The 11,650-nt window shown below is 51.9% G+C and overlaps 2 protein-coding genes across 18 annotated transcripts in view; one reads left to right on the top strand and one right to left on the bottom strand.

Moving 5' to 3' along the window:
* RHOF (ras homolog family member F, filopodia associated) overlaps nucleotides 1-7,730 on the bottom strand; it is a 33,135-nt gene extending 25,405 nt beyond the window's left edge. For 9 of the 17 annotated variants that reach the window (XR_016444100.1, XR_016444099.1, XR_016444105.1 and 6 more), the window contains exon 1: nucleotides 5,429-7,730. The gene's annotated coding sequence lies outside the window, so the exon portion shown is untranslated. The other 8 variants (XR_016444106.1, XR_016444108.1, XR_016444111.1 and 5 more) reach the window with 8 other exon arrangements.
* The window catches only part of SETD1B (SET domain containing 1B, histone lysine methyltransferase), a 53,029-nt gene continuing 48,838 nt past the window's right edge, over nucleotides 7,460-11,650 (top strand). Inside the window, 5 exon segments of the mRNA XM_090062210.1 lie at nucleotides 7,460-7,504; nucleotides 7,506-7,533; nucleotides 7,792-7,946; nucleotides 8,359-8,457; nucleotides 8,836-9,106. Coding sequence (XP_089918336.1) covers nucleotides 7,460-7,504; nucleotides 7,506-7,533; nucleotides 7,792-7,946; nucleotides 8,359-8,457; nucleotides 8,836-9,106 — 598 coding nt within the window.

Raw genomic sequence — 11,650 nt, 5'->3', positions numbered from 1 at the left:
ACGCCATCCTCTAGTATCGGCAGGTCTCAAGCAAACCCTTACCCCTCTCTCATCAGGTTGGGGAGGGACAATGCTCAGGCGGCAGGAGACGGCGTTAGGATGAAGCCGTGTCCTCTCGCTTCCCAGAGAAGAGGTAGGCAGGTACAGTCGTGGCTTTCTGGGGTTGGATGAGACTTGCGTTGGAGATGGCTTGCCATAAGAGAGTGGCCTTCAAGTGCCACCATAAATGAAGTATTTGGGAACAGTCTTCCAAAAAAGGAAAAAAGTACAGAAATACTTAAGGGCGAACCCAATTTGAAACCGAGCACTAGAACAGCGACAGAAACGAGACTAGGGTTCAACTACAAAAACCAAACAAGCAACAGTCAATTATAAATAAGTCATAAGGACTGGAAAGTGAAGAAGGTAAAAACCCTGTAAACGGTAGGCGTTAAAAATACCAACGCAAGTATGATTCCTCAGATATGTCTGCACTTTAAGCAAGGACCACAAACCAAGGAAAGACGCCTTTCCAACCTGGTTGTACATGCACCTACTTTTCATTAGTACCAGAGCAAAAAAACCCCCGAAAAACAAAAACAAAAAACCAATCCCTTCTTCCCTCTTCTGGAAATGTTTGAGTCAGTAATTTGGAGGCTCAAAGTGCTGCTTTATTTCCTCTTCCCAGGCACGCCACTCTGCTCCTCTTTCTTTGTTTTCAATCTGGAGCTGTGCAGTGCAGCTGGCCTCTCTCCCATTTCTTTTTCCACAGCTTCTCTCCGATTTCTTTTCTCCTCTGCACGCCCCTGCATCGTGTGCGACGTGCTTTCTTTGTAAGCTACGCTGTGCACAAATGCTAGTTCTCCCCCTCCCCTGCCGTCGGCTCGTCTTTCCTCTGCACCCAGCCTCTTCAAGCGTCCCTTCCCTTCGCCCTCAAGCATCTTTGCCAGGGGCCCACCAACCCCCTGGAAAAAGCAGCAATTTTGCCAATGCCCCCCTCCTGTCTTCACGCTGCCTACTCCTCTCAACGGATCACAGGGAACGGACGTTCGCCTCGCCGATGGGCTGATCAGTAGCTACAGCAGAGACGAATCTACAGCTGCGTAGCAATTGCTACGTTCTGCAGCAGAGCGGGGCGAGAGCGGATGGGCCGACATCAGCTACAACTGCACATCCCTGCCGGCTCTGCCGACAAAACCCTGGTTTAGTACCACGGCTGGCACGGCCAGCTCGGCTATTGGCAACGAACACCCAGCTGGGCACCGACGGTGGTCATATGAAAGGGCCGATAATGCTGCTTGATTTCACGTCACAAGCAGAGTGGCAGGACACCAGCTGGACTCACAAGCTACACAGATCTGACATGAAAGTCATCCCGAGAGAAAGGAAGAGCCCTTGCGTGTTTTTGCCACAATTACCTTGTGAACAACAAGCCGGTTTCAGTGACAGCACTCAGTTGGCACGAGACCTGGTAGAAAACACTAAGCAGTCCCCCAAGCAGAATCAAGTCTGGGCTTATAACTGAGTCTCAATATGTGAATATGTTGATCCAAAACCGTGTCAAGTTTAACAACAGCAGTTCAAGTTCATGCCATTTCCTGACAAAGCACAAGGTCTATAAATACCACGATTCATAAAACATGGGCCCTGAAGCATTCATCTACACATTTTGGAGTACTTCACTGACTTCAGAGTACTGGTAGATTTTCAAGTCCTAGCGATTTATGTAACACCTGTAAATTGCAAAGGCCTTTCCACAATTAACAGCTGCCTGTGCAACACGGACTATTTTATTTATTTCAATGGCGAGCGAAGCGAGACACAACGATCTGTATGACGGGAGCTGAATTTCTTTTTCAGTTATTTTATAGCCCCAAAATGCTTTTTAAAAAAAAGACGACCAAAAACCTACTAATTCTCAGACTGCCTAGAATGATACACAGCTCTTACTTGATCTCTCTAGAAATAGGATGACTGGCCAAGGTTTAAAAAAGAAATTCAGTGAGGGCACATCCACACATCAAATATCAGCTGGATTTTCAGTCCAGACTTCAGTGTGTTACCTTCCATATGCAATGATATGCTGCTCAGTCTGTAGACAGGGCTCCCTATGCCAAGACAGCTGAAACAATGAAGTAGGCTGCTGATTTCAAGACTCCTGTAAGATCATAGGTATATCCTCAGCAAGTGTAATACAGGGCAGGAGAGAAAGGAAGGGCTGCCCCATTTGGAAAGGCAAAATTTGTTCAGTAATACCTTTTATTGGACTAACTACCACATCTAGTCCAATACATGCATCTCGCGTATCCCCTGGACCATCACGGCCACAGCAACTCTAGAGCCCTGCTATTTGGAGAAGGCATACTCTGGCTGACAAAGCACATACAGGCATCTCATCTGTCCTGTTCGGAAGGAGGGGCCAGCATTAGAGCGATCGGGATCACGTGGTAGCTGGGGAAGCATGCACAATTTTCAGTACAGCCAAGTGTATGTTAAGACACCTAGGGACAAACAAATGCATGCCATATGTGCAGGACAGGAGATTCAAAGTCCTTGCTGCTCAGGGTAGAAAGAGATGCATGAGTCATAGTGGAAAAGTCAACTGAACGGCAGCTTGCACTGCTGCATCACAGCCAAAAGGCCTAACGAAAGCCTTACTTGCATAAACAAAGGAAAGTCAAGTAGGAAAAGTCTGCATTCAGCCCCGATGCAAACCCTGCTGCAATAACTGTGTCCTGCTCTGGCGGGCACACCCCATGAACAACACCGAAAATTGGGGAAGGTTTAAGAGTAAGTAAAGACTAATTAAGGCCTCAGTTTATAGTATATTTGAGTCTCTCACCCTTTAGTTCAAAGAGGTTAACTGCTGATTTGACCACAACTATCTATATGGGAAGTGTTGTTGTAGCGGTGATGGCCCAGGAAATCACTGAGGTGAGGGTTTTATAATATCTTTTAACTGGAGTGTCTGTAGAGTTGGGAGAGACGTTGGACAAGCTTCTGGGCATAAAAATGTCCTCCCTCATCAGGACTGCCCAATAGCTTGCCCAACTATACAGCTGGTCCAGTAAAAGATACCACAACAACAACCACCCACTGCTTCTCATATGCCAGAAAAGAAACTTCATACTAGCAGGTGCCTTCAGATATGCATATGAAAATGGGAGGCTGAAGCTCAACCATTTCAGATAAGAATCAGCATGCGAATTTTTACCCGTGCGAGTAATTAATCACGGGAACGACTTTGAAGTTCTCCGGTGGATTCCCTACCACCTGCCATTTTTAAAATAGGACATCACATTTTAGAAAAATAGATGTGCTAATGTTCAGCTGCATCTAGAACTGAAGTCGAAATTAATTCTAGCAGTCCCATGGCCCACGTACACTTGAAGCCAGTCTAAGCAAGCCTCGGGCTTTGGGTCCTACGTCATTCGTGGATTTCACGGAAACGGGGAAATCCAGGATTATCTGCAAAATCAAAAGAAATAAATAAAATACTGGCTCCCCAGTGCCAGCCAAAGGTCCTCGCTGCCGGGAGGGGAAGGCACTGGCTGGTGGGGAGGGCAGCAGACGAGGCAGCTGCCCCTCATGCCCCACCAGGGCCTCTGCCGACGGCACCGCGGGACAGCGCCGCACCGAGCGCATCCAGCACGCGAGACACGGCTGCCCCTCGTCCCTCCTCCCCACGCAGCGCCTCTCCACCAGTCAGCGCCAAGCGAAGCCGAGCACGGGGCTGGAGCTCTGCGCTGCGAGCGACCGACAACAATGGGGGAGCCCCCTGCGACCCTTACGGCCCGCCTGATCCGCACATCAAGCGTCCCGAGCAGGGCAAGCCGCGCTGCCTTTACCTGCACTCTCAACGGAGCTGGCGTAAGAAACTACACAGTCGAGACTCAACGTTACCACTCACTGGCATAGCCACACCAGTCCAGGAAAGAAGTGCTGCCTTTTCTTTTTTTTTTCTTCTGCCTTTCACTTACAGTATTTCAGCTACTTCTTAGTCACAGGAATGCAGCTATCCCTGGGGTGCAGCCAAAAGCCATTTAAGACTGGCCCAGAGGCTACAGCTCAATAAAAAGGGGAGGGATATTATGGGCAAGAATAACCCTTTTCCTTTGGGAAGGGACACGGCATCGTTTAAAAATACCCGCTGGTCGCGGTCCCGCAACATCCTTGTGCAGCGAAACCAAGTCAGTAACTTAAAAACGAAAGTCTGGGCCGAGCCGCCTGGGACTCGGCCACGCAGCGCTGGGCTCGTGTTTCAGCTGCGTGCCTGGCCGCTGAGCCAACCACTCCCCGAGCGAGGCCGCTCTCAGCCGCCTGCCAATGACCAAGTTTCGAAATAACTAATATTTGACGAGGAAGAAAATACAACTCGAAGTACAGAAGCAGGCTGCAGCTGAGGCCCAGGGCGCCCACGCCCGCTCCCGAAAGCTGCAGGTGCTCGCTCCTTCGGGAACGCGAGCCAGGCCCTGCGAGGCTGAGGTGCGTTAGGCCTCACGAACATCCCGCGCAGAGCTGATGTTTTGCAAGTGTCCAACGAACGACGCGGCGGGCAGGGAGCCGGGCCGCACCCTGGTCCCGTGCCCAGTGGCTAGGCCCGGCCCGGCCCGGGGGGCGCCCGCCCCGCCTTTGTCCGCAGGCCCCTCTCCCCGCCGCGCCTCCCCGGCCCCTTTAAGAGCGCAGCCAGCCGGGCCCGGCCCCCCCGCCCCGCAGAGCCGCTCGCACGAAATGGCAACCCCCCCCCAGCCCCACAACGCCCGCCCCTCCCGGGGGAAGGCCCCCGCCCGCGTGCCAGCGCCCGGCCCGGCGGCCCCGGCCCCGCCTCAGGCCCGGGGCGAGGGGCAGATCCCCCGCTCCGGCCCGGCAGGGGCCGCCGCTTCACGTGCCCCAGCCGGCTGGGCGCGCAGCCCCGCCTGCGTCACTGCCCAGCGGGACGGAGCCGCCGCCATTACGGGCGCCTCAGCGCGAATCTGTTCGCAGGCCCCCCCCCGGGAAGCAGCGTTGACGGGGGGGTTTCGGGCCGGGGGCTCTTAGGGAGCCTCGGTGAGCTCGGCCCCGTGCACACAGCCTCCCCCCGCGTTGTTTTTTCTCTCTCTTTTCCGGAAAGCCCGGCTGGTCCCCAGCGGCCTGGCGCACCGGCCCTCGGCTCTGCTCCCTCGTCCCCCGCGTAGGCAGGCTCCCCGCTCGCGGGCGCCGTCGGGGCGGCGAGCGGCGGCCGCGCCCGCGCCAGCGTGGACCTGCAGCGCCTGGACACGCGCACGCAGGAGCAGGACTACTGACGAGCGCAGCGCCTGGCGGAGCAGAGCGCGACCCTCTCCCTCGCCCCTGGAGCGGCCCCTCTGGCGCGGGCACGCTGGCTACGGGCTGCGGAAGCCACTGGCCCCCTCCGCCTAGGACAAGACCACCTCGCCGCGTAGGCCTGGCAAGGGCAAAAGGCTCTACTTACCCGCGCACCACAGCTGAATGGCGGTCTGGAGGTGACGTTGTGTTGTTTGGCTTTTTAGGACAACAGGGGCAGATCTCTAGGATCTGTAGCACCACTTCTCTCGGAAGCCTCGTTTGGACACTGAGCCGTCTTTATGTGGCAGTGGTGTGGCACCAGAACCACGAATGGAAAAAAACCAAAAAAAGGAAAAAAAACCAGGCACCAAAAAACCCCAAGGCAAACAAAAAACCCTACAGAAAATGTTGTCCAGTGAGGCTGCCTGGCTGGATCCACTTAGGGCTCGCACTCGAGGCTTAGATCTACATTCCCGTGACAGATTTACTCTGTACATGGAGGAGGAAGAAGAAGAGGAGAGGAGAGGAGGAAAAAAAAAAAGGACATTCAGTGTTTTTCCACAGCTCCACAGACACTGAAAATGTCCTCCCTAGGTATTGTTAGCCGATCCATGTTAGTGTGAAACGCCTGGCTAACGTTTCCTGGATGTAAGCGGCTCGAAACACTTCTAGCTACAGAGACTTTGCTGTAGAGGTAAAAAAAAAAAATACTTCAAAAGCATCAACTGGTTTAGATCAAATAGACAAAAAACATCAGACATGCAAATGAAGGCTCGGAAATCAGGACAACTCGAGTAACATTAACATGAAAACTACACTTAGCAAGGACAGAATGGATTGGGTACTTACAATGTCAAAGAAACAAAAAAGTTTATCAAAGAGCTTTTTTTTGTTGCCACAATTCCTACGTCTAGATTAAAACGTTACCTTAGCAAAGCACCAAAGGAGTGAACTACGGAAAAAAACAAAACCGAAAAAAAAGAAAAAAAGAAAAAAACAGAACGACTGGCCAGGTATTAAGTGTTTCATACAGGAAAGACTTTTTTTTTTCTCTTGTTAAATGTATTGTTCGGCCCCTAGCTCGCCCTGCAGCTGAAAAACCCCCCACAAAAACATGTTCTTGACTGCTTTTTGCATTCAAAATTGTTACTGCTGACATAAGGGTGTGCCATGACCTAGTTACACAAGACAAAGATGGATTCCAAGTCATAGGGAAAAATCCAAATCTTTTTTATCTTCCTCCTTCGGCGAGTCCTCTAACAGGCTGCCAGGCACTACACCCCGCGCCGAGCCGCCCGGCCCGGCCCGGCCCGGCCCGGCGGCTCCCCGCGCAGGATCCCCTTTAGGAACAAAGGAAAGCCCAGTTGGCCATTTAATTCCATTGCAGAAAAATGGCTCCCTGATCTGTTGGCCTCTCCTTAGCTGTCTGGTGAAGGATGTTTTTAGATCCGCGTCTAATAACTCAAGCCCGATGCAAGCTGCGCGCCGATTGGCTGCGGGCGCCTGCTGCCTGCCACCAGCCAATTACCTAGCCGGGGCCAAATTACAAACCCAAAAAGCACCGGCGCAGCCGAGCCGAGAGGCAGCCGCCGGGGCCCCGCTTCCTCTGCCAGCGGGGACAAGATGGAAGCCGGCCGCTGATTGGCCGAGCCCCGCTCAGGACCTTGCCGGAGCACAAAATCGCTACTTTCCCCGCGGCTTCCCCATCCGCGGAAATTGACACATTGTCCCCGCTCGGAGCCGCCCTCGCCCCGGCCCGGCCCCGCGTAGTGCCCCACACTTGCCCCCCTCTGCCCGTCTTGCATTAGAAACACTTTGCACCCAGGTAAATGCAGCCTGCAGATTCCAGGCACCGTCCTGCATGCGGGGCCCCCGGGGCCCGGCCCCCGCGCACGGCCGGGGGAAAAATGCGCCGGCTTTTATTTGCGGCGGGGAGGCGCGGCGGGGCGGCCGGGCTGGGGGTTTTGCAGCGCGCTGCAGCTGCCGTGAATGTGCAGTCGGTGGAGGGCGGTTAGCCATTAGCCGAGCTCCGGAGTGGTGTATTGTGGGATGCCTGAGAAGCAAGCAGAAAGCACAATATGTGTTGGCTCGCGAAAAAAAGGAGGCAGGAGCCTTTCCCGAGCAATGTAATGTAACCAGCCCGATGCGAGAAGGAGCTCGCCTTTGGCGGCCGGCAGGCGATCGGCCACCCCATGCAATGTCTTTCAAAGAGATCCAGGCAGGAGAGAAAGCCGCGCACCCTTGAAGATCCAGGCAAAAAACAGAGTTCAAGTGAGATGGGGTCTTTCTTGTTTTTTCCTCCCCTTGGCTGCCTCCGCTCTCCCCGGGCTGGGGGGAGGCTGGAGATCCGTGCCCGGGCGGGAGCCTGCCCGGCCGCCGGGCATCTCCCCCCGGCTCGGCCGATCCTGAAAATGGGCTCCGTGGCCAGCAGGGTGGTGGTGGGTTTTTTTTAACTTTGGGTGTATTTTTTTTTGTCTCTCTCTCTTTTTTTTTTTTTTTTTTTTCGGTTGTGTTGTGTTTCCCCTCCAGGTCGGAGCCGCGGCATGGAGAACAACGCACCCGCCGGCGCGGCTGTCGAGAAGAGGAATCACCATTGGAGAAGTTACAAGTTGATTATTGACCCGGCTCTGAAAAAAGGACAGCACAAACTCTATCGTTACGATGGGCAGCATTTTAGCATGCCTGTGAGTGGCGGGGGGGCGGGGGGCGGGGGGCGCGTTTCAGGATTGCTTTTCGGGGAAGTGCTGGTGCTGGTGCCCCCCTCCCCCGCCCGCACCCCGGCGTGCGGCACCCCCGGGCCGGGCCGGGCTCAGCTCGCCGGGTTGTCACACCCGCCGGGAGGAGGGGGCGAGCCACGAGAGTTGCTGCCACCTGACACAACGTATTCAACTGTCAGCATCCCGGGCAGGAGCTGGGCTGCAGCTTCCCCTCCTGCCCAGTCCCAGCAGCATTGCAACCCGACACATGTGTGTGTCTGCCTCCTCCCGGGAGATGTCCCAGCTTCCTTGTAGATGGGGGGGGCTTTTTCATTATTGTTATTGGCTTCAATCCCAACCAGCATTTGTGCCTTTTTTGTTTTTATTCTGCTCCTCCCAGAACTCGGGAATCGCCCCAGTGGACTGTGTCCGAGATCCCAGGATAGGACGGATATGGACCAAAACCAAGGAGCTGGAGCTCTCTGTTCCCAAATTCAAGGTACCTGCCTGGCTTTTCCTGGGTGTTTGGGTTTCCTCGGGTATGGGGCTTGGCGCTGCCAGCCACTTAACGTGGCAGCCAGGTTCCCCCCCTTACCAACAGTCCTGCTCCAGGAAGGCAACCAGAAATCAGTGCCTGCCAGGGCCCAGGTGAGGGTTGGGGAGACAGCTTCATGCTTCTGGGGAGAGGTGTGTGCTTGTTGATCCAGGAGCTGAAAATGCCACTTTGCATGAGAAAGGAGCCATTTCCCAATGAATTACTGACAGGGTGGAGGCTAAATTTCTTCTGTGACATTGTTGGAAGACAGTTGCTCTCCCCCGTGCTGGGTGGCTTGGGTGTCTGGCGGGCCCCTGACCGCCTCCGCGTCTGCCTCTCCAGATCGACGAGTTCTACGTGGGGCCGGTGCCCCCCAAGCAGGTCACCTTCGCCAAGCTGAACGACAACATCCGAGAGAACTTCCTGACCGACATGTGCAAGAAATACGGGGAGGTGGAAGAGGTGGAGATCCTCTACAACCCCAAGAACAAGAAGCACCTGGGCATTGCCAAAGTGATCTTTGCCACTGTCAAGGGGGCGCGAGAAGCCGTCCAGCACCTGCACAACACCTCGGTCATGGGCAACATCATCCACGTGGAGCTGGACACCAAAGGTGAGAGGCCGCCTGGGGGGCTCCCCCCCCGCCAGCCCCAAAATGAGCGGGTCCCTGGGGCTGGAGGACTTAAAAACGCTGCTCGGTGCCTGCTGCTCCCTCCCCCTCCTGTGTCTCGGCTGTTCCCTGGGCCAGTGGCAGTCACGTGGAGCCGAATGTGTTGTCTGTTGCTAGGAGACGGGCCTGTAATTTACAAAATGCTGCCATCCTGTCCATGTCACCCGCCCCCCTCCCCACCCCCCCCCCGGCACAGGGCTTGGCGAGCTCTGCCCTGGCCATCGCCCGTGTCCCTTGGGGTGCTCTTCCCACCTGCCCTGCCAGTGAGCTGGGGAGGCTTGCACAGGGCTTCCAATATGGGTGCAAAGTTTCTTCCTTCCCTTGGAAGCTGCTGTGTCCTTTATAAAAGCACACCGAGCTGTGCCGGCCTGCAGCCTAGTCCCAGCTCCTGGCATTTCATTGATACCGAGCAGCAAACCCGAGGCTGGCAGGAAAATGTGTGGAGCATTTGACACTTGTACGTGAGTCCCTTTCCCCTTCTTAAAGGGCCAGTAGCACTCTTAATCCTCTGTGCGGCCCAGCCAGCAACATGCTGAATCGTCCGTGTAGCCCAGCCCAACCTTAGAAATGGACAGTGCAGCATCCAGTAAAGTCCTGAGAATATTTACAAGCTGCATATGATCACGTGTGTGTGTGTGTTTTGTTTTAATTCTCCCCAAAGTGTTAGTAAAGGACCTTCCAAAATGGATTTGTTTTAGAACCTTATTCCATTGCCAGCGGACATTTCTAACATCGGAGCATGTTGCACTGGTTTTCTTAAGAGCCCCCAACCCTTTTTTGTGCACCATGCAAAGTGAAACATCAAAAATACAAGGCACACATTTCAGTAATTGTTTAGCATGTTGTTTACATAGTACGTGGTATTTTCTGTAGTAGTTGGTGGGCAGAACGGAACGGTTTCTCATATCAGTCTCTAGTTAGTAAAAGAAGCAGCCACGGAAGTTTTAGAATTGTGTGTCATTGTCAAGTAAACCTTGACTGCTCAATGTGTATACTCGTGTGTTGGGACTTAGTATTTTAGCATCGTTTCATTTTTAAATCAAGGTATTTTATTTTTCTCTCCTCACTTTGAAATTCAAAGTTGCCAACACATCTTGCAATAGGGCAGCAGCAATCTTACAATTATAATGACAATTATTGAAAGGGATTCACGCAAGGCAAAATGTCAGTATTGGTGAGTGACTTTTTAAGCAAACTGATTGGAGGTTTTACTCCCTCCTTTGTTTTCAAGTCATAATTCAGGACTAAGTCGTGAGCAGGCTGTTGTTTAAGAAAGTTAACTTTGTGTTACAGAATGTGGTGGCCTCAGATGTGTCCATTACTTTGGGAAGGCAATGGCATGTCTGCATTTTTGTTTCTGTGCAACAAGCCATCTGTGTACCTCTAAATTTACCTTTTTCAAGGTTTCTGGCTACTTGATTTTATACTTTTTAAGAGAAGTAATAAGGGACATCAATGCGCTAACATCCAGCAAGAACATTAAAAATATAAAGCCAAAATACAGCATTAGCAGGTTAGAATATTTTTGGATATGCATCTTACTTCTCCATTTTTCCTCAATATTCAGCTCTTCAAGACCTGGTAATAGGATTTAAAAACAAATTAAAAATTAAAAATCAGTTTCCAAATTTTAGCAAAAGTAATAACAGCATAAAAAGGAGCGTGTATTTAATGATTTATTGTTTTTAATGCATCTGGCACAAGATTAGCTGCATAATTTTGACTCTGAGATGGAATCTCCCTATAGCCTAAAGCAACTTTTCTACCTTCGTTTTCTTCCACCTGGAAAATGGATATAGTAGTTAATTATCTAACTGCCTAGCTGTGATTGACAATCATTTGACACTTGTAAAGCTCTTTTGAAAAGAAGGTAGATAAGCACCAAATATTTATTTATGAAGTAGATAAAAAGAGTGAGTGAAGAAGCTTTTATAAAGATCCATTGCACTATTTAAAAATAATACTGATATTAAAAAAAATACTTTATAAACCACATTTGGATGGCAAGCATTATCATTTCATGATGATTCTGTACATTGGCCACTCCAGGCCACATTTCTCCATGCAAGTTGTCATGGCTTCTTTGACTTCATCTGAGTTAGGACGAGTACACACATATGGGAAGCCGTATCATGAAATTAAACCGTGTTGTACCATGTGTTCAAGAGCATTGACTTTGGCTGGCTTTTTCCCCAAGTAATGCAGGCTCACACAGACCAGTGCATTGAGATTGGGTGTTTGATCCTGCAGCGCTAACTCATGCCAAGTAGTCTCACGGGGGGGAAGCACTTGCAGACACACATGCTGCATGTGTGTGGGCTGCAGCCCACGCCCTGGGTTTATGCATTCCACTCTATATCATTTCTTTTTGCAATTGGATGTTGTTTCTTCATTAAAAGGACAGAGAGAAGAACCCCACATAAGATTAATCTCCTGCAATGCTGACGTAGGCTGAACTTTCAGTTTAAATAATTTTTCTGACGGTTT

The sequence above is a fragment of the Crocodylus siamensis genome, chromosome 9, assembly GCF_052110815.1.
Source record: "Crocodylus siamensis isolate JL-2025a chromosome 9, ASM5211081v1, whole genome shotgun sequence".
In the NCBI taxonomy this organism is placed as follows: Eukaryota; Metazoa; Chordata; order Crocodylia; family Crocodylidae; genus Crocodylus; species Crocodylus siamensis.
Note: the sequence above shows the minus strand (reverse complement) of the source record. Positions and strands in the feature narration are given on the sequence as shown.